Source organism: Meles meles, chromosome 6 (genome assembly GCF_922984935.1).
Source record: "Meles meles chromosome 6, mMelMel3.1 paternal haplotype, whole genome shotgun sequence".
Lineage (NCBI taxonomy): Eukaryota > Metazoa > Chordata > Mammalia > Carnivora > Mustelidae > Meles > Meles meles.
In genome coordinates this window covers 105370914-105395352 of record NC_060071.1, presented here as the reverse complement: position 1 = coordinate 105395352, position 24439 = coordinate 105370914, and the positions used below count along the sequence as shown (strand labels likewise).

General features: G+C 41.7%; 1 protein-coding gene across 6 annotated transcripts in view; it reads left to right on the top strand.

Annotated features, from left to right (window-relative positions):
• The first annotated feature begins 16601 nt into the window (after nucleotides 1-16601).
• DDHD1 (DDHD domain containing 1) overlaps nucleotides 16602-24439 on the top strand; it is a 95293-nt gene continuing 87455 nt past the window's right edge. For all 6 annotated transcript variants that reach the window (XM_046008634.1, XM_046008632.1, XM_046008631.1 and 3 more), the window contains exon 1: nucleotides 16602-17581. In XM_046008634.1, coding sequence (XP_045864590.1) covers nucleotides 16738-17581 — 844 coding nt within the window. In that variant the 5' untranslated portion in view covers nucleotides 16602-16737. The remainder of the gene's footprint in view (nucleotides 17582-24439) is intronic.

Below are 24439 nucleotides of genomic sequence, written 5' to 3'. Positions count from 1 at the left end.
ACCTTTAACCAGTCTGGTTCAGTATCTTTAAGCACACAACAAGCACACACCACATAAATAAAGCAAATCGCCTACCCCATTCCCTATTACCAACCTCACCCAGGAAGCCGCCAGCCTCTTCCACACTTCTCAGCCTGTCCTAATATTCCAGCGCACCAGCCAGGTTCCAGGCGTATCTCCAACTGGCTCCTCTGACCACAGCTCTGTAATTCGCCCTTCTCTCTGCCTCCGGGGTCCTCTTCTTTGTCTGAGTTATTCCTTGCTTACCTGATTTGTTCCACCCTTTCAGGGAAGGGAGAGAGAATGCCATTCCTTTACCTTGAACCATTTTAATGAGAAGATAAAAATCTCTTCCCCTACTACTATCTTAAGTTCCACCTATAGTGATCCATTCCTTTGTGTTAAACTAGGCTCTATCCCTACCACCCTCTTTTAAAATGTAAATACTTCCAGTAAACAGAGACTTTCAGCCTGAATTAATTTATCTCATTCCCCCCCCCCCCCCAGGACAGAAGAAATCAAGATAACAGAAACAACTTGGAGTAGAGACAGCAGTGAAATACAGAAAGAGAAGAAAGGGAAGTTAGAAGCAGTGGGCAACATCACCCCTTTGCATTTTAACTATTAATATGGACAGCACTGGACTTTTGAAAACAATATCCTACCTGAGCTACATCTCCAGAATGAAAAACTCAAAATAGTTTACAGGTTTATTACTGCTGCCTTGTGCCAAAAATCAAGGATTAAATGCAGACTCATTAATATTCATGCAGTGGGATAAGATTTTAAGATATTAACCTAGAGTTTTCCCTCTGATACCCATCTCTCTACCCTGTCCTCCTTACCCCCACCCAGTACTCTTAGGCCTTGCCTAGGCCCCTACAGCTAGACCTTCTTTATTCATTGCCTCGGTCAAGAGCCTCAGAAGCCTTCTAAGCCCTTGATCTCTGCCCATTCGGCCTAGCATGATAGACAACTTCACTGTGTCTCTTCTTTTTCCTTAATTAATTATTTTTATTAACATATAATGTATTATCTGCCCCAGGGGTAGAGGTCTGTGAATCATCAGGCTTACGCACTTCATAGCACTCACCATAGCACATACACTCCCCAGGGTCCATAACCCAACCACCCTCTCCCCGCCCCCAGCAACCATCAGTCTGTTTTGTGAGATTAAGAGTCTCTTATGGTTTATCTCCCTTCCGATCCCATCTTGTTTCATTTTTTCCTTCCTTACCCCCGAAACCCCCCCACTCTGCCTCTCAAATTCCTCATATCAGGGAGATCATATGATAATTGTCTTTCTCTGATTGACTTATTTCACTAAGCATAATACCCTCTAGTTCTAACCACGTCATTGCAAATGTCAAGATTTCGTTTCTTTTGATGGCTGCCTAGTATTCCATTATATATATATATATATATATATATATATATATATATATATATATCACATCTCTTTATCTATTCATCTGTTGATGGACATCTAGGTTCTTTCCATAGTTTGGCTATTGTGGACATTGCTGTTATAAACGTTTGGGTGCACATGCCCCTTTGGACAACTACATTTGTATCTTTAGGGTAAATACCCAGTAGTGCAATTGCTAGGTCCTATGGTAGCTCTATTTTCAATTTTTTGAGGAAACTCCATGCTGTTTTCCAGAGTGGCTGCACCAGCTTGCATTCCCACCAACAGTGTTGGAGGGTTCCCCTTTGTCTGCATCCTCTCCAACATCTGTTGTGGAACCAAAAAGACCCCGAATAGCCAGAGGAATGTTGAAAAAGCAAGCCAAAATTGATGGCATCACCATTCCAGACTTCAAGCTCTATTACAAAGCAGTCATCATCAAGACAGTATGGTACTGGCACAAAAACAGACATATAAATCAATGGAACAGAATAGAAAGCCCAGAAAGAGACCCTCAACTCTATGGTCATCTAATCTTCGACAAAGCAGGAAAGACAAAAGACAGTCTCTTCAACAAATGGTGTCGGGAAAATTGGACAGCCACATGCGAAGAATGCACAAGAATGAAACTGGGCCATTTCTTACACCACACACAAAAATAGACTCAAAATTGATGAAAGACCTCAATGTGAAACAGGAATCTATCAAAATCCTTGAGAAGAACACAGGCAGCAATGTCTTTGCCCTCAGCCACAGCAACTTCTTCCTAGAAACATCGCCAAAGGCAAGGGAAGCAAGGACAAAAATGAACTATTGGAACTTCATCAAGATCAAAAGCTTTTGCACAGCAAAGGAAACAGTCAACAAAACCAAAAGATGGGGGCACCTGGGTGGCTCAGTGGGTTAAGCCTCTGCCTTCGGCTCAGGTCATGATCTCGAGGTCCTGGGATCAAGCCCCACATCAGGCTCTATGCTCAGTCAGGAGCCTGCTTCCCCCTCTCTCTACCTGCCTCTCTGCCTACTTGTGATCTCTCTATGTCAAATAAATAAATAAAATCTTAAAAAAAAAAAAAGACAACTGACAGAAAGGGAGAAGATATTTGCAAATGACATATCAGATAAAGGGCTAGTATCCAAAATCTATAAAGAACTTATCAAACTCAACACCCAAAGAACAAAGAATCCAACCAAGAAATGGGAAGAAGACATGAACAGACATTTCTGCAAAGAAGACATCCAGATGGCCAACAGACACATGAAAAAATGCTCAACGTCACTCAGCATCAGGGAAATCCAAACCAAAACCACAATGAGATGCCATCTGACACCAGTCAGAGTGGCTAAAATTAAGTGTGTCTCTTCTTGCTCAGAGTACCTGAGACAGCTTCACAGAGGTTTCCATGGGCCACTGTGTGCTCCAGCTGAATGATGGTCAACATACAGCTGAGAGAAAGCTAGCAAACCTGAAGACAACTTGAGGTTGGAACCAGAAAGATACCACAGTGACCCACTGATAAATCACCCAAGATTAGACAGGAATGCTGCCAATCTTGGCAGGTGCCAGGATGGATAAATGATGACAACATAGAAGAGATGCTCCTGACCCCCAGCTCCAGGATGACTCATTGGCACAGGTGAGTACCCCAGAACTCAGACCCTGAGATTAATTTTCGACCACCTGACAGAATAGAGATAAAGACAGCACATTTCTTACATAACTGCCTATGTAGCCTGGACTGTGGACCCTCCACATCAGTTAATAAAATAAGTTGCAATTTAACCTCATAGAGAGAAAAACACTTTTTAAAAAAATTTTTACTTTTAATTCCAGTATAGTTAACACATGGTGTGATATGAGTTTCAGGTGTGGAAGCAAGTGATTCAGCATGTCCTCATATTACTCAGTGCTCACCATGATCAGTGTACTGAGAGAAAAACAGTTTTAAGAAATAGGAAAATAGGGCATGAGGAGGACAGGGACAGAAGCAAATGGAGAGCCTCTGCCTCAAGGCATGCAGTCACGCGGTATTTGTACTTGAATTACTTGCAAAAGGGTCCTTTCCCTGGAACCCAGTGCCAGGAATTCTTGGGAGGAGAGCGCCACCCACACTCCTACTCCAGAGGTATCTCACAGCGTGATCTGAGACATGAGGTTGGTTAGGATTACATTTCGGTTAGCACAAGTTGCAATAAGACATTTCTTTCAGACCCAGAATTCTGAAAATTCCTTTCCAGGAACACTGAAACCTGAATACTGTAAAGGAAAGAAAGGGTCATGGTTGGGAGAACAATATAAAACAAGATAAAACACAAAAATAAGAGAGGATGGGAATGAAAACATGAGAGAAGTATAGAGAGATAATGCATAAGATCATATAAGTGGTCTCTAAGCCATGTCCAATACAACCCCTACTCCTAGAACACCCCCACTAACTTAATGGCTTTACTTTGCTCTGGGTTCACATGACATATCAATTCCATTGCTCACATTTTGCTGGTGCTAATAATGGCATACCAGGTGCCCGCATTTGGCAAAAAGGCCAAAAGTCTTACGTACGTAGTCACTGATGCTGAATTAAGGAGTAGGAAAAATAATCACAAGAAGTCATAACTAGAAATGACTGTAGCTCAATTTCCTCATATTACAAATGAAAAAAAGCCAGACCCTCTGCAGATAAATTGTTGCCAGAGGTCAAATGTCTAGTTGGTGGCAAGCCTGAGTCTAGAATCCAGGTGTCCTAATTTCCTAGACCGTACTTACTCTGCTCCTTCATCCCCATATGCTGCTATTCACTACATATCTTGAAACACACCTGCTCTCCCTGATTTCTGTCAATAGCACCAACTTTTTTCCCTTCTGTTACTATGAAGGATGCAGTTAAGGACAGCTGAGATCAACAGGACCTACTGCACCCACCTACAAAAAGAAAGAAGAGGTGCCTGGTGGTTCAGCTGGTTAATCATCTGAATCTTGATTTCAGCTCAGGTCATAATCTCAGGGTTATGGGATTGACCCTGTATCAGGCTCGCACTCAGCAGGAAGTCTGCTTAGGATTCTTTCTCTCACTCTCCCTCTGTCTCTCCCACTCATACTTTCTATATCTCTCTGTCTCAAATAAATAAATAAATCTTTAAAAAAGAGAGGGAGAGAAAGTAACGATACCCAGAGATTCTATTTTTCCACCCATAGAGCTCTACCTGGGAAAGTTCTGGAAAATGCTTATAATAGTAATAAATAATAGTAATAATTTAAAAAACAATTCATTAGTTCTATAGTCACTATATTAGACTACAGTCAGCTGATGGTTGGATGATAGCAGACCTCATTTGGGGAAAGGGTAAACCATCATTGATTGCATCACCATGGTTTTGGTGAGCTCTAAGGGACAGGCTTAACACACAGGAAATAAACAGAAGAAATCTGGGCAGGAAAAAAAATGGGTTTTTGCTGGATGTTATTGCCAATTAAACAGAACTGTTACTTCTTTGAAAGAAGGAAACAATGTTTATGTTCACATAGGGCATCTTCTAAGAAGGTTGCAATATTTTTTTTCAATATGTATCAGAAAACTCTTTGTCCTTGGGGTAAAGCCAAACTTAAGGAAGCCTCATTACCACAGGATATCTTTGCAATTAAGGAGGACCATTAAAAATGAATGGCATAGCCATTTTAAGGAAGCTGAGAAATTGTTCATGTGTCATGGACATTGAAAAGGAAAAAAAAAAAAAAAACCAACAACACCTTCTGAAAATGGAAATCCCCCAATTCTTGATACTGATGCTTCCTGATTTTTGTGGAAAGACAAAATTTCTTTATAAGGACACTTCTGTTCAATTTGAAAAATGAGTTCTGGGCTGTTCTTATGTGTTATCAATTTATACAGAGTCTCATGTACATTAGCATGACTTATCAGGCTGCTAGGTCTACCTAGACACAGTATAATGGATGGAGGAAGTCAGTGCATTATTCAATCCTTTCTTGTGGGTTTTTCCAAAGCTAGATATCTAACGACATGCCTGTATAGACCATTTCTGGAACTGTTCCCTCATCTTTACAATAATGGAAGGCACCATGATCTTCTTTAATCCATCGTATACCCAATTGATTAACTAATCTTCCCTTTTAAAAAGAGAGGGGGCTGAGAGGATGTTATTCTCCTGCTAGAAATCTATCCATGTCTTCCTATCATATACAGAATAGATTCTAGACTCGTGAACATGGCATTCAGGGTCCTCTGTGATCTGGCACAAATTTTGCTTGGCACAAAGTGGCATGTGATTATAGCTTTACTTTCTGTATTTGTTATTATTGTTAATATGCCAGATGGACCTTTAATCCTATTCTTTTAGCTATTTTTTAAGTTTTCATTTCCTCATTTGGCAATTTTCTATTTATAACTTTTGATGGAGGTTTATTAGTTTTTCCAATACATAACTAGGAACTCTCTACCAATTAAGGTTTGTAATCTTATATCAGGAATGTTTTATGACATCTTTTTCAGGGTAGTTGATATGAACTTATGGGTGAATTTAGAAAGTCAAAACACAAAACAGCTTAACTGGTAGGGCCAGAGTTTGTCTTCCTGGCAATTCATGTCTACAATTTCTTTCTGGATACTTTCCTTCTCACCCTCTGCCCTTGCTGTTTTCTACTAGATTCATAAAGAACTACCCAGAGTTTTCTGGCTCCAGATATTTCATACATTGACATTGGCCAGTCTTAAGGGTTCTGACACTTTGTGCCTTTACCAATCTGATAAATTATTGAGAATTATTGGATTAATTTAAAAAAAAAAAAAAGCTGTCTTTTTCCTTCCAAGTGGCAGAACTTCCTTTGTGCCCAGGGTGCCCTCGCTGGACCCAGGACTTAAGACTTTTGAAACCTAAGTGAGGAAGTTGTCATTTAAGAATTGCTAGTTTGGGGTGCATGGGTGGCTCAGTGGGTTAAGCCTCTGCCTTCGGCTCAGGTCATGATCTCAGAGTTCTGGGATCGAGCCCCACATCGGGCTCTCTGCTCAGCAGGGAGCCTGCTCCCCACCCCACCTCTCTGACTGCCTCTCTTTCTATTTGTGATCTATCTCTGTCAAATAAATAAAATCTTAAAAAAAAAAAAAAAAAGAGTTGCAGGTTCATTTGCACCCAGGAGACTACTTTCTTCACCTTGCAAGAGACTAGTAATTGTTCCTGGGGAAATCTATGAGGTGCTTGACCTTGTTAGTATGTTAACTTGACCACAGATGCTAGATGATCACACATTATTCTGAAATTGAAGGGAAAGTTTGAAGGGGGAAGCTTTATGATTCCAGGCAGAGCAGTAGTACTTTGGGTTCCAGGTACAAAGTATGGCCCAGAGCTGGAAAGAGGCCTGATCCCTTCTCCTCCCAACTCAGCCTGGCACTGCTCTGGCAGGCCCCAGATGGTGGAGGCTTAGGGAGAGTCAGAAGAGAGCACCTTGGCAAGGCTGCCACCAATATTAGGAGGAGACAGCACCATTAGTGAGACAACAGCAAGGTTCCTTCAAGTATCTGGAGGCCAGGAAGGGTGTATGGGTGGACACAGTGTTGTCAGAACAAGAGAAAAGGGTTATGGTGGATAGGATGATTATTGTAGTATACAGAAGAGACCATAAGCTGATATAAGCCATCTTTGGGGAACAACAAGAAATATTTGGAAATATTTGACTAGCGATCAGGTCAGTGGGGACTCAAGTGATCATCTGGGCATTAAAAACTTATGACCTCATTTTATACTTAGTGAAAAGTCTGACCATACTGATTGCACACATTTTAAATCCTTAAATTTTAAATCCTTAAAATGTATGAAGACAATGCCTCTACCTTCATTATGTAACTCTAATTATGGGTGTACTTGAGATCCCATTTGGAAGGAAAGATCCACAATGGCAGGCCTATTGAGGAACTATTTTAAAGTAGGTTGAGCTTCGCAATGTCTTTCCTACCAAAATCCGAACAGTGACTTACAGAGGATGAGCCCCTGGTGGGCCCATGTGAGAATGATGACAATATCAGTAGAGACCATGGGATGAAACAAACACCTAGAAGTACCTGGTTTCAGCAGTATAGACTGAGTGGCAATTATGTGCAAGGCCCTATGCCAGATGAAGCAGGAGCTATCAAAGTGCTTACATTTGGGTTGATTTAAGGAAGGTCTTCTCTCCAATCATTCCAGGGTCTTAAGCCTGCTCTTCAAATATGATGGATTGTGTTCCTCTCAAAGAAGCTTCCATCAAATAACTGCTTTTTTTCCTTCAAAATATGTTAGACATCTGCAGTATCTACATGATTACGGTTTTATATTATTTGGCTTTTCCAATAATCTGTATGTGCTTCTCTCTCCTGCCCCAGTCTCTGTCTTCTACACAGTTCTTCAAATCCTAGGTCAGTGTGTACATGATTCTTTCTGCCTGGAATATTCCTCTGCAGCCCACCTCCACTCTCCTTTTCAGCTACCTTTTATTCTCCTTTCAGATCCTGCTTTAGGCATCTCTTTTTCTGGAAGGCTTGTGTGACTGTCTCCATCTTTGCCCTCATGGATGGGTTGGGCAACCCTCCGAGCATTGCCACATCACCCTTCAAGGTCTTTCTCCACGGCTCCTTTCAACTTTCACCTGCCTATTTGTCCATTTTCCCACTGGGCTGTGAGTTCTCTCCCTAATGCTGTGCTTGGCTCATACTTAATAGGCACGCAATACATACGTGTTCATTTCAGTTGACCTTCTGTCAGTTACCCCTAACAACTGTTATGCCTTGAGAGAGAGGTCATATCAATTGTCCTTTATCTTACAAGTAGGAAAGTATTGCCTGACCATTATTTATAGGAGCTACAAGATGCCACAGAAAAGAAAATTCCATTTATATCCTTTCTTCCCTAAGAATGATAGTAATAATTCCATGTTTCAGATTCAAGCTGCTAAGTCTCCAAATCAAACAACTCCAAGAAACTTTCACTTACCTTAAAATTCATTTAGTGCTAATAGGGCTCACGTAGTTTTCATGATCTTTGAAGGAGATCAGAAATGTATAGATATCAAAGAATTTCAGAGGTCCCTGGACTCCTCAGAAGAAGATTTCAAAGTGCATGGAAGAGTACTTGAATTCTCATTTTTATCCCTGCAGCCTGTGCCACTGTTAGTAAGAAAGCCAGCTGTGTTAAAGGGGAGAGGCACAGAGTGGCAAAGAGGACTTTGTGTTACCTAAAATTCAGGTGTATGCTCTTTCCTAGGAGCTGCACCAAGGTAGAGGAGCCAAAAAGGGTTTGAGAGCAGCTCCAGAGAAGAGGATACAAGTAATTGCAGGCCATCTAAGGACTGAGAAGTCCAGTTCCCTTTTCCTGACCTCTGTGTGGAGCAAGAGTTCTGACAGGAACAATTTTAAGCAACTGAGGAATCACAGGGCTAACTGAAATGTGAATAAATAAGGTGCTTTAGATGCTGAATACCACTAATCCTAGTTCATAAACCTTAGAGATAAAAAGAAAGCGGGTGGAGAAGGGGGAAAAAAAAAGGAAACCTTTAGAAATACTGGAAGGTGTTCTGTTGTTACACAATGTATTTGCCACCAGAGGTGCCAGATGACGACTGTGGGAGGTTCCAGAAGGACTTTCATGTACATTATCCTATGTTTTCTTAAGTAACCCTCAGCACAACAAGTGAGGCAAGTATTGTCATTATTCCCACGTAACTGATGATGAATTTGAGCTAAAAGCACACATAGCTAATCTTTGACAGGACTGAGAGCTGATTCTAGTTCTGTCTGCAACCTGTGTGGGGTATCTATGATTTTATTCAATAAATAGTGATTTTATTTGAATTGGGGAGTCAACAAGACTGATGTGGTCATCTAAAGAGAAGGCTACTTGGAATAGAGGAAACTCTAAAACAGTGGGAGTGGTGGACATTATATTATTCTCCATTTGATTTTACTTATTTAAAAAAGTTATTTAATTATACAAGTAACATACAAATATATGCTCAATCACTTAAAGTTCAAATAATATAGAACTTAAGGTCTAACTTCATTTCCCCACCACCTTCCAGGGCTAACTATGTGGGTAATTTGTAGATTATTCTTTCAGATTTTTACCAGTGATTTATAGATATATAGGTGAATATATATGTATATGTATGCACATATTTTTATTATATATGCATAGTGTGGATTTTTAGGGTTTTTTTAAAGATTTATTTCACTGAGAGAGAGTGAATGAGAATAAGCATAGTGGGGAGGGACAGAGGGATAGGGAGAGAGAATCTCCAACAGATTCCCCACTGAGTAAGAAACCCTGCAGGCCTCAATCCCCCAACCCCTGAGATCATGGCTTGTGCTAAAATTAAGAGTCAGACAGATGTTCAACCAACTGAGCATCCCTAGATTTGTGTTTTTAATGTAAAATATGTAAAAAATGTAAATATGTAAAATAATGTTTAAAAAACGTAAAAAGATCAAACCACAGGGTGCCTGGGTGGCTCAGTTGGTTAAGCATCTGCCTTCAGCTCAGACCATGATCTTGGGGTCCTAGGATGGAGCCCTGGTCAGGCTCCCTGTTTAGCAGGGACCCTGCTTTTCCCTCTCCCTGCCCCACCCCTTCAATTGTGCCCTCTCTGTATCTCTCTCTTAAAAAAAAAATCTTAAAAAAAAAAGTTCTCCAGTAAAGATTAATCTAGTCATTATTTACATGTTTGACAAAGTTGTTTAAACACTCATGCCTGTTTATTCACACTATTTATAGTGGATTCAGTGGTGTCCCCCCACAATTCTTTTTCATATGGAACTGCAAAATGTAGCCTTTCTTGGAAATACAGTCTTTGTAGGTATAATTTGTTAAGATGAGGTCATACCGGGGGCTCAGCTCAGTTCTCATTTCACAGTTGTGAATTTACACCCTGCATTGGGCTCCACGTGGGGTGTGGAGACTATTAAAAAAAAAAAAAAAAGAGGTCATACTGGATTAAAGTGGGCCCTAAATGCAATGACTGGTATCCTTATAAGAAAAGGAGAGGTCAGAGGCGCCTGGGTGGCTCAGTGGGTTAAAGCCTCTGCCTTCCGCTCAGGTCATGATCTCAGGGTACTGGGATCAATCCCGTGTTGGGCTCTCTGCTCAGCAGGGAGGCCTGCTTCCCTTCCTCTCTCTCTGCCTGCCTCTCTGCCTACTTGTGATCTCTGTCTGTCAAATAAATAAATAAAAATCTTAAAAAAAGAAAAAAAGAAAAGGAGAGGTCAGACATACAGACACATAAGGAAGAATGCCATGTGATGACAGAGGCAGAGATTGGCACAATGTAGCTACAGACCAGGGAACACTACAGACTGCCAGCAAGCACCAGAAGCTAGGAGAGAGGCAAGGAACAGTTCCTTCCTCAGAGCCTTCAGCAGGAACCAAGTTCAATGACACCTTAATTTTGGACTTCCAGCATTCAAAACTGCAAAAGAATGAAATTCTCTCGTTTGAAGCCACACAGTTTGTAAAAACATAGTTATGGCAGTTCTAAGAAACTAATATACTGTCCTATGTATTCATTAAAATTATTTCCAAAGCACCTCTCAAGAGCATTTCAAGAGATTTATAGTTTCTAACCTGGAAGTATGGTAAGATGAGCGATCTAGGTGAAAGGGGTTTGTGGGCTTGTGAGTCCATAATCACTGACATTTGAAATGTTGATTTATGATGTAAAGGATAAAAACACTGTCTTAAGCAGCAGTTGCAAAAACAATGAATTGATTCTACCATTCAGTCCTTTAAAAATTCAGTAAGTTACTCAGAGTTGCACTAGAGGAAATCCCCACTGAAACATAGCTCCTTTCTTCTTTCCTTTCTACTTCTTATATGAAAATCAGAATAAACTACACATAAGCAACATGCTACATCCAAGTCTTAGCAAAACTTGTGATGATCAATTTTTTATTGTTGAAGGGGATATGAATTAAATACTATATATAATATTTAATATTATATATAATATTGTATATATTATAATATATATAAATAAATAAATGTGTACTTTTGGTTTACCTCTGGTGTGAGAAAGGAAAAAATCCTGGAGTACAAAAGTCATCAAATTCATCTACAGTGGATACATAATATGGACCTCACAACAGGCTATGGTTATACTCTCTCTAACTCACTTTTCTATAACAAAAGGACAGGGATATAGCCAAATCTCTTTCAGATATAAATAAGCTAATGAAGATGCATAAAGAATGCATCAATATTTTATTGATCTGCAATCTGTTGCATTTGAGTATATACCCATTGACCTTTATTTCCAAAAAGAATATTTTAAAAAAATTTATGGGGTTTTTGTAGGTACAAATTTGAGGGCAGACCTCTTACAAATCTTTAAGTAAATGCATTTGATAATTCTACGTTTTAAGTGTGATTTGAAGTAACATAAAAACAAAAAACATTAGCAAAATAGCAGGAGACAATAAATATTTGTTGAATGAATATATAGAAATGAATGACTTTATTCATTATGTATTCCTATGTTATTTCTGCTCATGTAGTACATTTTTATTGTAATTTGGCTTCCTTTATTGATTTCTCTTTAGGGGAAGAATGATTCCTGCGGTCATTCTGGCATTGCAATTATATTCCTCATAGGAAATAAAAAGTTGGCATTCTGGGTTTATTTAAAGATACCTCTAGACTGTGAATGCTTCACAGTAGGGCCTAGCTAGTGCCTGGAACTTAGCAAACATCTAATGTATGTTCAATGAATGTTCTCTGCTTTAGTCCAGGTTGTCATTCCTTTTCATATGTTCACCCAAAAAAAGACACTCTCTGCCATTGTCCCAATGTTTGTGTACCCTCCAGAAGTCATATGTCAAAATTCCCAATGTGATGGGGTTAGGAGGTGGGCCCTTATAAAAGAGGCCTCACAGAGCTCCGTAGCCCCTCTGACATGTGAAAACCCAATGAAAAGATGACTGTCTATGAACCAGCAAGATCTCACCAAACACTAATCTGCCAGCATTATGATCTTGAACTTCCCAGCTTCTAGAACTGTGAGAAATATTTGTTGTTTATAAATTATCCAGCTTTGGGTATTTGTTATAGTAGCATGAACAGAGCAAGACATTCTAATTTTAAGAAACTCGGTAGCGATCCTAAAAATAAAAGTTACAGTAAAAATTTAAATGTAGTGGATGGTTTATCAAACAGGAGGTAGAGCAAACAGAGATATGGTTATATGACCAACCTCCTTCTCCATTCTAAATTTTCCATCTGTATACAATGGATTACGCCATTTCAAGTGTGGGTGTGGTTATTGCTTAGAATAAACTACATGGCATAAGGCCTAATGACCTAATATTTTTATACAGGCGAAAATGGATTAAAATGAACAATAAGGAAACCTTGAAAAGAGAAGAAAAGGGAAAGGTGGCATAAAATTGCACCATGCAACTTCTGAGAGATGGGGAGGGAAAGATGGTCGTTGTTGTTAGATAGCTCCAGTCATGTCTAATGGGTAAGGGAGGGTGGCAGGACCTGCAGATGAAATGCTTTAGTCTTTAATAGCACAAACCACCTAGCTTTGCCTCTTTATTTTCCCCATACCAGCCAGAACTCCCTCAGGTTTGGTTCCACATCCCACTGGTTATTGCAGTGGCCTGGATCCACAATGCCAGAAGTCTGAATCAATCATACTTATTTGGCTTATGAGAAGGAGGCTTGGTCTTGTGTAATGATGAAAACACAGCATCATTCTTTACATACAACCATGAATGTTCAGATACTTCTCTGTCCATTGCATACAATAATGATGTAGAGTGCCACCTGACACCTATACCAACAAGTGGGACTGCAATAGACAGAAGCTTCCTCCTCTTGTCAGGATATTATGACCTAAAAAGATGTTTTAAAAAGCAAAAGTAGGGGGCGCCTGGGTGACTCAGTTATTAAGTGTCTGCCTTTGGCTCAGGTCATGATCCCGGGGTCCTGGGATCAAGACCCCCCATCAAGCCCCACATCGAGCTCCCTGCTCAGTGGGAAACCTGCTTCTCCCTCTCCCACTCCCCCTGCTCATGTTCCCCCTCTCTCTCTCTCTCTCTGTCTTTCTCTGTCATATAAATAAATAAATAAATAAAATCTTAAAAATTTAAAAACTTAAAAAGCAAAAGAAGAGTAGTAGCAGGAAGGATCAGATAAAGGATTTTTTTTTTTTTTTTAAAGCAGAGAAGAAAGTTGAGAAGAGCAACTTCATGGCCTTTGCCTTGACATGGCTAAGGAATACAAGGAAATAAACACATACAGTCACATGAAATTAGAGATTATATTTTCAAGTATCTTCACTCACTGTTAGCCTGGGGCCAGCTACATGGGTCTGTTTACTAGTTGCAACTCACTTCTAAGGGGCAGAAGCAATCTCAACTCCCAGAAATACTGAAAGACATCTCTCCTCGCCAAGGTCTAAACCAAGATAGTGAAATAGAAGAGAATGTGGGATTCCCTTCTCCTGGATTCTCAACTGGGTTGTGGGGTTTTTATTCATCATCTTTGGGGATCAAGAGCTTCTTCAAGAAAGATCATGCTGCCTAAAAGAGCATGGCCTTACCCAACGGACCACAAGAGGATATATATAACCTAATAAGCACAACTGGATTGTGGGGTTTTTTTAAAAAAATATTTTATTTATTTGACAGAGAGAGAAATCACAACTAGTCAGAGAGGCAGGCAGAGAGAGAGGAGGAAGCAGGTTCTCTGCGGAGCAGAGGGCCCAATGCGGGGCTCGATCCCAGGATTCTGGGATCATGACCTGAGCCAAAGGCAGAGGCTTTAACCCACTGAGCCACCCAGGTGCCCCTGGATTGTGGGGTTTTTAACCATTATCTTTGGGGATCAAGAGCTTCTTCAAGAAAGATCATGCTGCCTAAAAGAGCCTGGCCTTACCCAATGGACCACAGGAGGATATATATAACCTAATAAGCACAACTGGATTGTGGGATTTTTATCCATTATCTTCGGGGATCAAGAGCTTCTTCAAGAAAGATCATGCTACCTAAAAGAGCATGGCCTTACCCAACGGACCACAAGAGGATATATAACCTAAAAGCACAACATTTATATAGTAGAAATATTCATTTGATACAGGGTGGAGAATAATTTTTTTTTAACAGAGGATAATATTCATTAGTGGGAATTATACTGTCCTAACAGGTTAACATTTGGCTAAAATAATCGGATCAGAAGCTATACAGGTAGAATATGTTCAATCAAGAAATAGAGATATTTTAGGGGCACCTGGGTGGCTCAGTGGGTTAAGCCTTTGCCTTCGGCTCAGGTCGTGATCCCAGGGTCCTGGGTTCGAGCCCCACATCAGGCTCTCTGCTCCGCGGGGAGCCTGCTTCCTCCTCTCTCTCTCTGCCTACCTGTGATCTCTCTCTCTCTCTGTCAAATAAATTAAAAAAAAAAAAAGAAATAGAGATATTTTAAATGTTATGACATCCCTTATTTTGAATTCCCTTTATGGTACTTATCACACTCTACTATGATGTATCTGTGTACTTGTCTGTATTCCCTTCTAGAGTGTAATGTCCCTAAAGAAGGAACCGAGTCTCCAATTCCCTTTTGTATTGACACCCAGAACAGAGGATGCCTGGCACATATTATCAAAGAATGGTAGAATAAACGCTTTCATGGGTAGTAAATAAAGCAAAGCTCATAACCAAGTTTCATATTCTGCATGTTGTCATAGAAAGACTGGAGAAGAAACTGAAAAGCAAGTACTCAGAAAGCAGTATGAATGGAGAGGAGTGCTCTGATCTTCAGTCAGGGCTGCTATGTCCAACTGGGCATGTTGTTCACCACATAAAATTATCATTTGGGCAAGGGCACAAATTGGAGCAAAAATCCAGCCCATGCTCTGTTTTCTAAGCCATGAACTTCAGCACTATCCCATACCTTGTATTGCACCCAAGAAGCAATGTCCTTTCTTTCAAATTCACTTTGCACTGCACAAGCTAGAGACAGCCATGCTTTGAATTATGACTTAATCTCTAACAGGTTAGATCACAGGGCAAGAAAAACTGCCCCACTGATCGGATTCTCCACAAGAGGAGTGAAAAACAGTGTAGACTGTGTGGTCATGAATTGATAACATGAGGTTGGAGATTGTTTTTCTCTAGATTCTCAACACAGGATAGGGTGTTGTGCTTATAAAATTAAACTTTTTTTCTGGTAATATAAAAGAACTACACAGTGGAGGCTCAGCATTCAACCGGATTCCAGAAAGTGAGCTACAGGATCAGAAAGGCATAAAGAACAGGAAGAGACCGTGAAGATCATAGAATTCTATTGCTGGAAGACACTTTAGAGATCATCTGGTCCAATAATCACCTCATTTTACAGATGAGGAAACCAAAGAGATCAAGGAGATGATGTGACTTGCCTGCGGTTAGTAAAACTAAGTCTAGGACCTAGTGTTTTCTGGCTTTCAGTATAATAATCTATCACAACTGTCTGCACTTACCACCAGTTATAATCAACATTGATTGCGCACCCACTGCGCAAGAAGGTTGAGACATATGGACTCGGTCTCCATCAAGGGCTTACAATGAGGTTGAGAAAACAGGAAATAAGTATTGAAAGATAAATAATAGTAGAAGGTGGCCCGAGAGGGAAGGTTTAGACTCAGGTTTCTGAGAGGGAATAGTGATGTCAACATTAGGGATCGCAGGCATGAGGTGGAACGCCTTTGTGTGTGCCGACAGGGACCAGAGCCAGGTGACTGAGAAGCTCCAGGTGAGGGCCAAAGGTCACAAAAGCAGTGTCAGGAGAACCCAGCTTCCTGGGAACCTCTCCTGTAGCTTAAGCCCAGCGGCTCATGACCCAGAATACAAGGCTGAGTGAGATAAAGCCACTCCTCACCTGGGCTCTGACCCCTAGAAAGGCGGGGGCCGATGCAGGTGTGCAGGGAGAAGAGCGTGGAGGCGGAAGATAACTGAAGCACGTGAGGAGTTCCGGTTGCTCTGCGCTACCCACTGCGCAAGGCCACAGAGCGTAGCCCAGGCGCTCGCGCGAGGCCCGGGCGGAGAAGGGGCTTCCGGGGCGGCGCGCGCGGCCGGCAGGGCGGAGCCGGGGCAAGCACCGCCCACGTCGGGCTGCGCGACAATGGGGCGAGTTGTGGAACGCGGCTGCGGCTGCAGTGGGCCTCGGGGGGGCGGAGCGACCGTCGCTGCCTCCGCAGCCCCGGTTGGGATTTGAAAGATTAAAAACTACCGGTGGAGAGGGCGACGGCGTTGAATGTGTGGCGGAAGCGCTGGGTACCACGGCTCGGCGCGGGGCCGGACAGCCGGCGGCGTCTCCACACCATGAATTACCCGGGCCGCGGGTCCCCGCGGAGCCTTGAACATAACGGCCGGGGTGGCGGCGGCACAGTCTGGGAGCTGGACTCGGATGCGGAGCCGGCGTTCAGCGGCGGCGTCTGCTGCTTCGACCACTTGCCCGGCGGGGACCCGGGCGACGACGAGGTGCCCCTGGCCCTGCTGCGCGGGGAGCCCGGGCTGCACTTGGCGCCGGACGCGGAGGACCACAACCACCACAACCACCACCTGGCGCTGGACTCCTGCCTTAGTGACGAGAACTATGACTTCAGCTCCGCGGAGTCGGGCTCCTCGCTGCGCTACTACAGCGAGGGCGAGAGCGTGAGCGTCGGCTGCGGCAGCTCCTCGTCGCTGCACCCGCCGCCGCAGCCGCCGCTGGTCCAGTCGAGCGCGGGGGGCATCGGGCCAGCGGGAGGGGGACTCGGGGAAAGGAAGCGCACCCGGTCTGGCGGAACCGCCGCCAGGCACCGCTACGAGGTGGTGACGGAGCTGGGCCCCGAGGAGGTTCGCTGGTTCTACAAGGAGGACAAGAAGACCTGGAAGCCCTTCATCGGCTATGACTCGCTCCGCATCGAGCTCGCCTTCCGAACGCTACTGCAGGCCACGGGTGGCCGGCTCCGGGCCGAGGACCCGGACGGCGACCGGGTTTGCGGCCCGGCCTCCAGCTCGGGGGAGGACGAGGACGAGGACCGCGTCTGCGGCTTCTGCCCGCGCGCTGCGGGGCACGAGCCCGAGATGGAGGAGCTGGTGAACATCGAGCGGGTGTGTGTGCGGGGCGGCCTCTACGAGGTGGATGTGACCCAAGGAGAGTGCTACCCGGTGTACTGGAACCGTGAGTAGCCGGCCGGGGAAGGGAGCGGGACGGGCTGCTTGTGGGGCGGACGAGCACCGGGTGGGTTTGGGACTTGACCGCCGCAGAGAACGAGGTGCTTGAGGCCTGGCGTTTGGTAGGGAGAAGGGTGGAGATGAGACACGCAGAGCCGGCAGGTGAATGAGCAGATGGCAAAATCCAAGCCGCCTAGGGTTCAGAAGAAGATTCTGCCGGGGTAGCGCTTCCTGGGTGAGCTGGGTGCTGCTGCCATCCCCTGGAGGTGATCCAGGAACGGATGCCCAGCCCGAAGGTTAAATTTCGCGATCCTACCTGAGCTTTGTCCACCTGGGGATCTGATTCGGTCTCATTTACCCAGAACTGCCTCTGATTTAAAGAGCAGCCTGTCCTCTGAAGTGGGAATGTTAGAGATGATCTGCACGAGAATGAACAGTTCAGTTATGGACTCAGGAAAAGAACATTAATCCCAGGCGGGAAAGGAAAGGAGATAGGTTGTTTCCACCCGGCGTGTTCGGGAGAAGTGGAAAGCAGTGGAAAGCATTGCTGGCAAATTGGTCCGCTCACTCTCTGTGGAATACTCGTTTTTGTCTCTTACGTTCTTGTTTACTTATTCTCAGTTTGCTTCTTAACCTTGAAAAACTACTAAGGCCTATGCTTTGGGTGTCCTCATCTATAAAATAGAGATAATTGTGTCTACCTTGTAGAGTTGTTGGAGAAATTAAATAATGTACCTAACTGGCTTGAAACTGTGCTTGGCACACGTGTGATTTATAAGTGTTAACAGCAGGTCTTATTCAGTTAGACAGCAACACAATTAAGTTTGTAATTAGGTTAAAAGCAAATGTTGCATATGTAATAATATACAGTAGATATTCTACTGTGACACAAACTATTGGCCAGCAGTAATTTGTAATATATAGTTTTCTTTTTTATGAACCTAGGGCCTTAATTCAGATATCTGTCTTCATTGGTTGTCACTAGCCTTAGGTCTTATCTACATTTTACAGTATTCTGCCTTATATTAACATATATTCATGACTTAGCTTCCTTTCTATATGTTTAGCAATCTATGGGCAGAGTCCACCTTTATCTTCATACGCTCACTGGGCCTAGTGCAGTAGATATTTAGTAAGTATTGAACTGCCTGAGTGATTCTGATAATATTAAAACATGAGAAACATGAGTCACTAAGATAACAATTATAGTGTGTGTCAAATAAAATAAACACAGCAGAAAATTTAATTTCTTACTATACTTAAGGATGACATTGAAGGCATTCGTTAACATTTTCACAAGACCAGATTCGTATGGGATTGTCACATCACTCCTTTTGATTACAAGTTCACTAAAGATAGGGTATGCCTGTATTCACTCATTTACTCATTCATTCACCTTTTTCATTTTTGTCAAGTATTTGAAGGTCCCTAATATAGTAGTCTCACGAAGGCTTTAGGAAAGGTGGAAAAGACAACCCTTACCCTTCAGAAGTCTCCCATTTAGTCTTTTCTTCAAATGTCCTAGAAATCACTATGGGCTTTTTCCCTTTGAATGTAGAAAAACAAGGACTTAGTGGAGCAGTAAAGTTGGATAAAATGCAGGGCATCCTTAGGGGTCTGGAGACCAAAGGATGAATCCTACCCTTAAATCGACTAAAGTATATTCACCTAGAATATTGCGTGCTCTTTTGGTTTATGGTAAAATTGTGTTGATGTTGTTTTTTTTAAATTTTATTTGTTTGAGAAAGAGAGCATGACCGAGAGATCGATCATGAGCCAGGGGAAGGGTAGAAGGAGAAGCAGACTCCCCGGTGAGCAGAGGGCCTATAAAAGGATCCCAGGACCCTGGGATCATGACCTGAGCCAAAGGTAGATGATTAACCAACGGAGCCACCTATATTCTCTCTGAGAAAATTGTTAATGCTTGCAAAATGCTTTACTATTTATAAAGTGATTTTTCACATTTTTTCATAGTGATATAAAATTAATGCTACTATTCTGTTTATGAAGAAATAGACTCAGTAAAATTAATGAACGTGTCCAAGGTTACGCAGCTAGAAAGTGGTGAAGCATTTTAGAGTCTACTGGGGGAATAGGTGGGACGTCCAAAGAGCATCTGACACACCACCCAAGGGTGAGGGTATCAGGAAAGCTTTCCAGATAATGTAGGACTGAATCCTAAAGGATGAATTTAATCAAGGGAAAAAAAGGGGAGGGGAGATGCAGGGAAAGTCATTTCAGCCAGATAGGGTAACATACAAAGACACAGAAGCATGAAAATGCATGGCATTTTGAGGAATTTAAGGCTGCACCTGCAGGGAACAAGACACATAGGGTAGGCTTGAGACTTGACCACTGCAGAGACAGGTGTTTGGTCCAGGAAGAGAGGAGATTGTGAAGGGTACCTGCCTTTGAATGGTGCATTTGGAGAGTAGCAAGGAAAGGAACAAGAGTAGATATGTAGTGCTAAGGACTTTGGACTATATTCTGTGAGCATTAAAAAACCAAACAATCAGGGGCGCCTGGGTGGCTCAGTGGGTTAAAGCCTCTGCCTTCGGCTTAGGTCATGATCTCAGGGTCCTGGGATCGAGCCCCGCATCGGGCTCTCTGCTCCGCAGGGAGCCTGCTTCCTCCTCTCTCTCTGCCTGCCTCTCTGCCTAGTTGTGATTTCTCTCTGTCAAATAAATAAAAAAATTTAAAAAATTTTTTTAAAAAAAGAAACAATCAGGGGCGCCTAGGTGGCTCAGTTGGTTAAACAACTGCTTTCAGCTCAAGTCATGATCCCAGAGTCCTGGGATCGAGCCCCACATGGGACTACCTGCTCAGCGGGGAACCTGTTTCTCCTTCTCCCTCTACCGTTCCCCCTGCTTGTGTTTTCCTGCATTTGCTTGCACACGCGCGTGTGCTCTCTCTCTTTGAAAAAAAAGAAGAAACCAAACAATTGAAGGTTCTCTATTACTTAGGTGATTAGTGACAGCACAAAGGCGGAATTAGAGAGTTGGGGTATATCGTTAGAATGGTGAAGGCCTGCAGAAGTTAATCTGAAAGGAAATGTGGACTTCGTCTTCTTAAATCTTTTCAAAAGCAGATAGCCAATAGACCAGTTATAAGCTAGTTTTCGTGAACTAGCATAATAGCAGCACCTATTTTCACTCCATTTTAGCATTTTCTAGTTTTCTATAGTATATAATCCTGTGGGTATCCCAGGCCTTCATATGAACTACAATGAAAACACAGTGGTGCTTGTTGTCCCTAATTGACCATTTCTCAGAAAATCCCATGTCCCTTGCTCCAGTTGGTTCTTCAGGTATGTCTGTATTATATAAGTTTTCATACATTCTCATGAGGGTTTAATCCCAGTATGGTCTCATCAGCTTTTGCAGCTTTTGACTTCCTTCTCATTTTACTTTTCTTTTTTAGTTCATCTGGAAGCTTTCTAAAGAATGAAAATTAAAAAACAAAAACAGAAAAACTTCAGAAAGTTCTTACAGAGGGGTGGTGTAGGATTCCAGTGGTTGTTTAGGGTTTTGTGACCTAATTAAGCCCAATGCATCTGGGTGTCAAAGCCAATAAATTAGCTATGCCTAGTCTAAAAGAAAGGTGTAGTTTATATTTGCTCTTTCTTTTGAACTCTTACTAGCAGACAAAATTTGAATTAATTTAGGGTATATGAATCAGAAGGGGAATAGAATTTATCTTCTATAGATAGGAAGCCCTTATTACATATGAAAAAGTATTAATTTTAGGAAATTTATTTTCATTTTATTGCCCATTTAGATATTTTTCTTACTGCATGTAGACATTTTATTTTATTTTTTCAGATTTTATTTATTTATTTGACAGAGAGAGATCACAAGTAGACAGAGAGGCAGGCAGAGAGAGAGAGAGGGAAGCAGGCTCCCCGCTGAGCAGAGAGCCCGATGCGGGACTCCATCCCAGGACCCTGAGATCATGACCTGAGCGGAAGGCAAAGGCTTAATCCACTGAGCCACCCAGGCGCCCCGCATGTAGACATTTTAGATAAAAACTGATTATTGCTGAGTAATGGCTGAGTGAACTCCCTTGCTCCTCCTCTTCTTTCTAAGCTACTTGTAGCCCTCTAATAGGCTTGTTTTGAGAATTGTTATATATAACATGCCTGGAACAGTGGGTGGTTGGCACAAAGTACTAGGTGTTAACTCTATCTATGTGGATCTCAGAAAACAATAATCCTTATTTGTAGAAACTCACCTGAAATTTCATTAGGATGACCAGCGCAAAATTGTCAAGAACAGGGTTTGTTACTGGCCTGTACCTCACCGTAAGTGAAAGAATGTTTGTAAAGAATATTGGCAAAAAAGTGGCCCTACTTAGAAATAGTGGTAGAAAGGCATAGGGAGCATTATAGAGATACTTGATGAATAGTCTCATAACAATTCTTATGTATGCACTGTACACTAGAGACTATGTAATTTCCATTTATTGACTAAAGTTATTTGACCAAATATTTATATGAATGTAATCCACTTTCTGATATATCTTGAGGTCTACTTGCATTGTTATCATTTTAAACCATTTTCAAACATTTTAGAAATTAACCAGTCTTCATGATATATTGAAGAAAGAATAATATTCCCACCAAAATGAGGTAGAAAAATAAGGGCTTTTTCTGCAAGTACCAAAATTAAATGGTGTTTATTAACTTGGTATACCTGTAACCATCTCTTCCGTCTTTTTCATTTAAGGATTAATAACCTTAATAATCCTTTATGAGGTACAGGGCATCATGGGAAAGTAATGGAGTCCAACCTGGGAGAAGTCACTCTTTCTTGATCAGTTTCTCCTCTGATAAAGCAGAACTATAGGGAATGGAGACCAGGGATTGACATGCCTGACTCTGAAAAAGTGTTAGAGTCTTTTCTATCTCTTTTTAGCTGCATTGTCTCCCACAAGCCTGGACTGGAAAGTAGCCTTGGGCTGCATTGGAACCCTGGCTGCTCGTTTGCAGAATCCTGACAGAAGTCTTCTGAGAACCCTGTTCTAGATCAAGCCTGCTTTAGACTGTATTTTTCAGCAATCTACTGAAGGAGCACAAGAAATGAATGACACTGAGTGATATGTAAGAAGGGCAGGATTTGACACAATCTGATCAAGGCATTCAGGACTTTTCTTCCCCTTTACATTGGACCATTACTTTCAAACTGCTTTCATATCAGTTATTGATCTGCCTTGTTTGTATATAGCTCAAATGTAATAATGCATGCTTTTCAAGTGCTTTATGTAAATATTCAGAGTAATTAGTATGTCTTTCTTTACTCCATCTGTCACCCGCTTCTTTTTTTCATCTCCTTTACTATTTTTTCATAAAAGAGACCTTTTATACTGTTCCTTCCTCCAGATCTTATTTCCTGGGTCTTTTATCTCCGCATCACACACTATAGTTTCTGCTTTGCTAAGATCTGATGTCTAGAACCCTAGCGGTGATCCTTTTCTGATCCCCGGTGGTTGGGGGTTGTGTAAAAAAAAAAGCTGGATGTTCTGGTCATGGAATCCTCTGAGATTATGGACACTGAGTGAGGACAGTATAGGAATGAAAAGGAGAAAGAGAATGGGAAATATACTCACGGAAACCTCAGATGATTATTGGCAGGAGAGATGGGGAGGTAGACAGTTCTAGAATCCCTGATTGTTGGGCAATCTAAGTCAATCAAATGGACATGTTGTCAAGAAAAACTTTAATACTGATAAAGGGTATAGATACCAGTTCCTTCTTTTTTGCCGCAATACATTCCTAAAAGCTTGGTTAAAAAGTAGAACAAGGAAAAACATCATTTTTAGAGCCAGTAGATATAACTTAAAATTCTACTCTTTTTGAGTCTGCTTTGGTAAAGGGAAATTATGTCCACAAAAATATTTGAATCACTGACAAATGAGTGGATTAGTGGGATGAAAAGCATAATATAGATACTTTTTGACACCCCCAGTTTAGGGGACAGGTAAAATTTAGGATGGTGAAAAGATTAGGGGCAAGTGACATTCAAGATTGTAAAAACTGCATGTTTACTGTCAAGATTGCCTGTGCCAGAGAACTAAAGAAAAATGGTGGAAGTTTTGATATGATCATATAAAAGTAGTTATGTTTTATGTAATGCTTTCTAATTTTGCCATATTGCCATACAAGATAAGTTATATACTCATTAGTATTTGTTCTAGTGTGTTATTCCATTAAGCTATATCTAGATAATCTTTATAATCATTGCACTTAGAAGTTTGAATAAATCTCGAATGACTTTTGGGGCCAGGCCAGCCTTTAGAAATTACATTGTCATTTGTACTGCTATACCCCAAGACCCCAGATATCTAGAAATCTTAGAGAAATGTGAATTATGTCTGAATGGATATCTTGTCCAAATTAGATGAGAGTTAAGCTTTTATTTGTTAAAGGGTAATTTTAACTATGTGAACGGAAATCTCTCTCATGTTACTATTTCTCCTTTTGGCCACTTCCCAGTGAACCGTCATTGTGAAAATTGGTACAGGATAGTTCTTGAGACACATGATGTGGGACACAGAGCTGCATTAACTGTGCCAAAACATAAATCTTCTAGATCATAGGCCATAGAACGTGTTGCTCAGTAACTTTAGATGATGCACAGGGAGCCTAGTTAGAATTACTTCTGAGCCTTCCTGTAGATAGAGATAAATGTAGTTCCACCTTTATTTTACTATTTATTAAAAATTATCAACTTTCAGTTAGTATTTTATTGACTGAATTCATTTCTTTCCTTCTTATTCTATAGAATTTCTTCTAGATAGGCCTAGGATATCCCTTGTCCACCTGATTCACTCACCTAGACCTTCAGTAATGCTTGCATTGTAACATCTG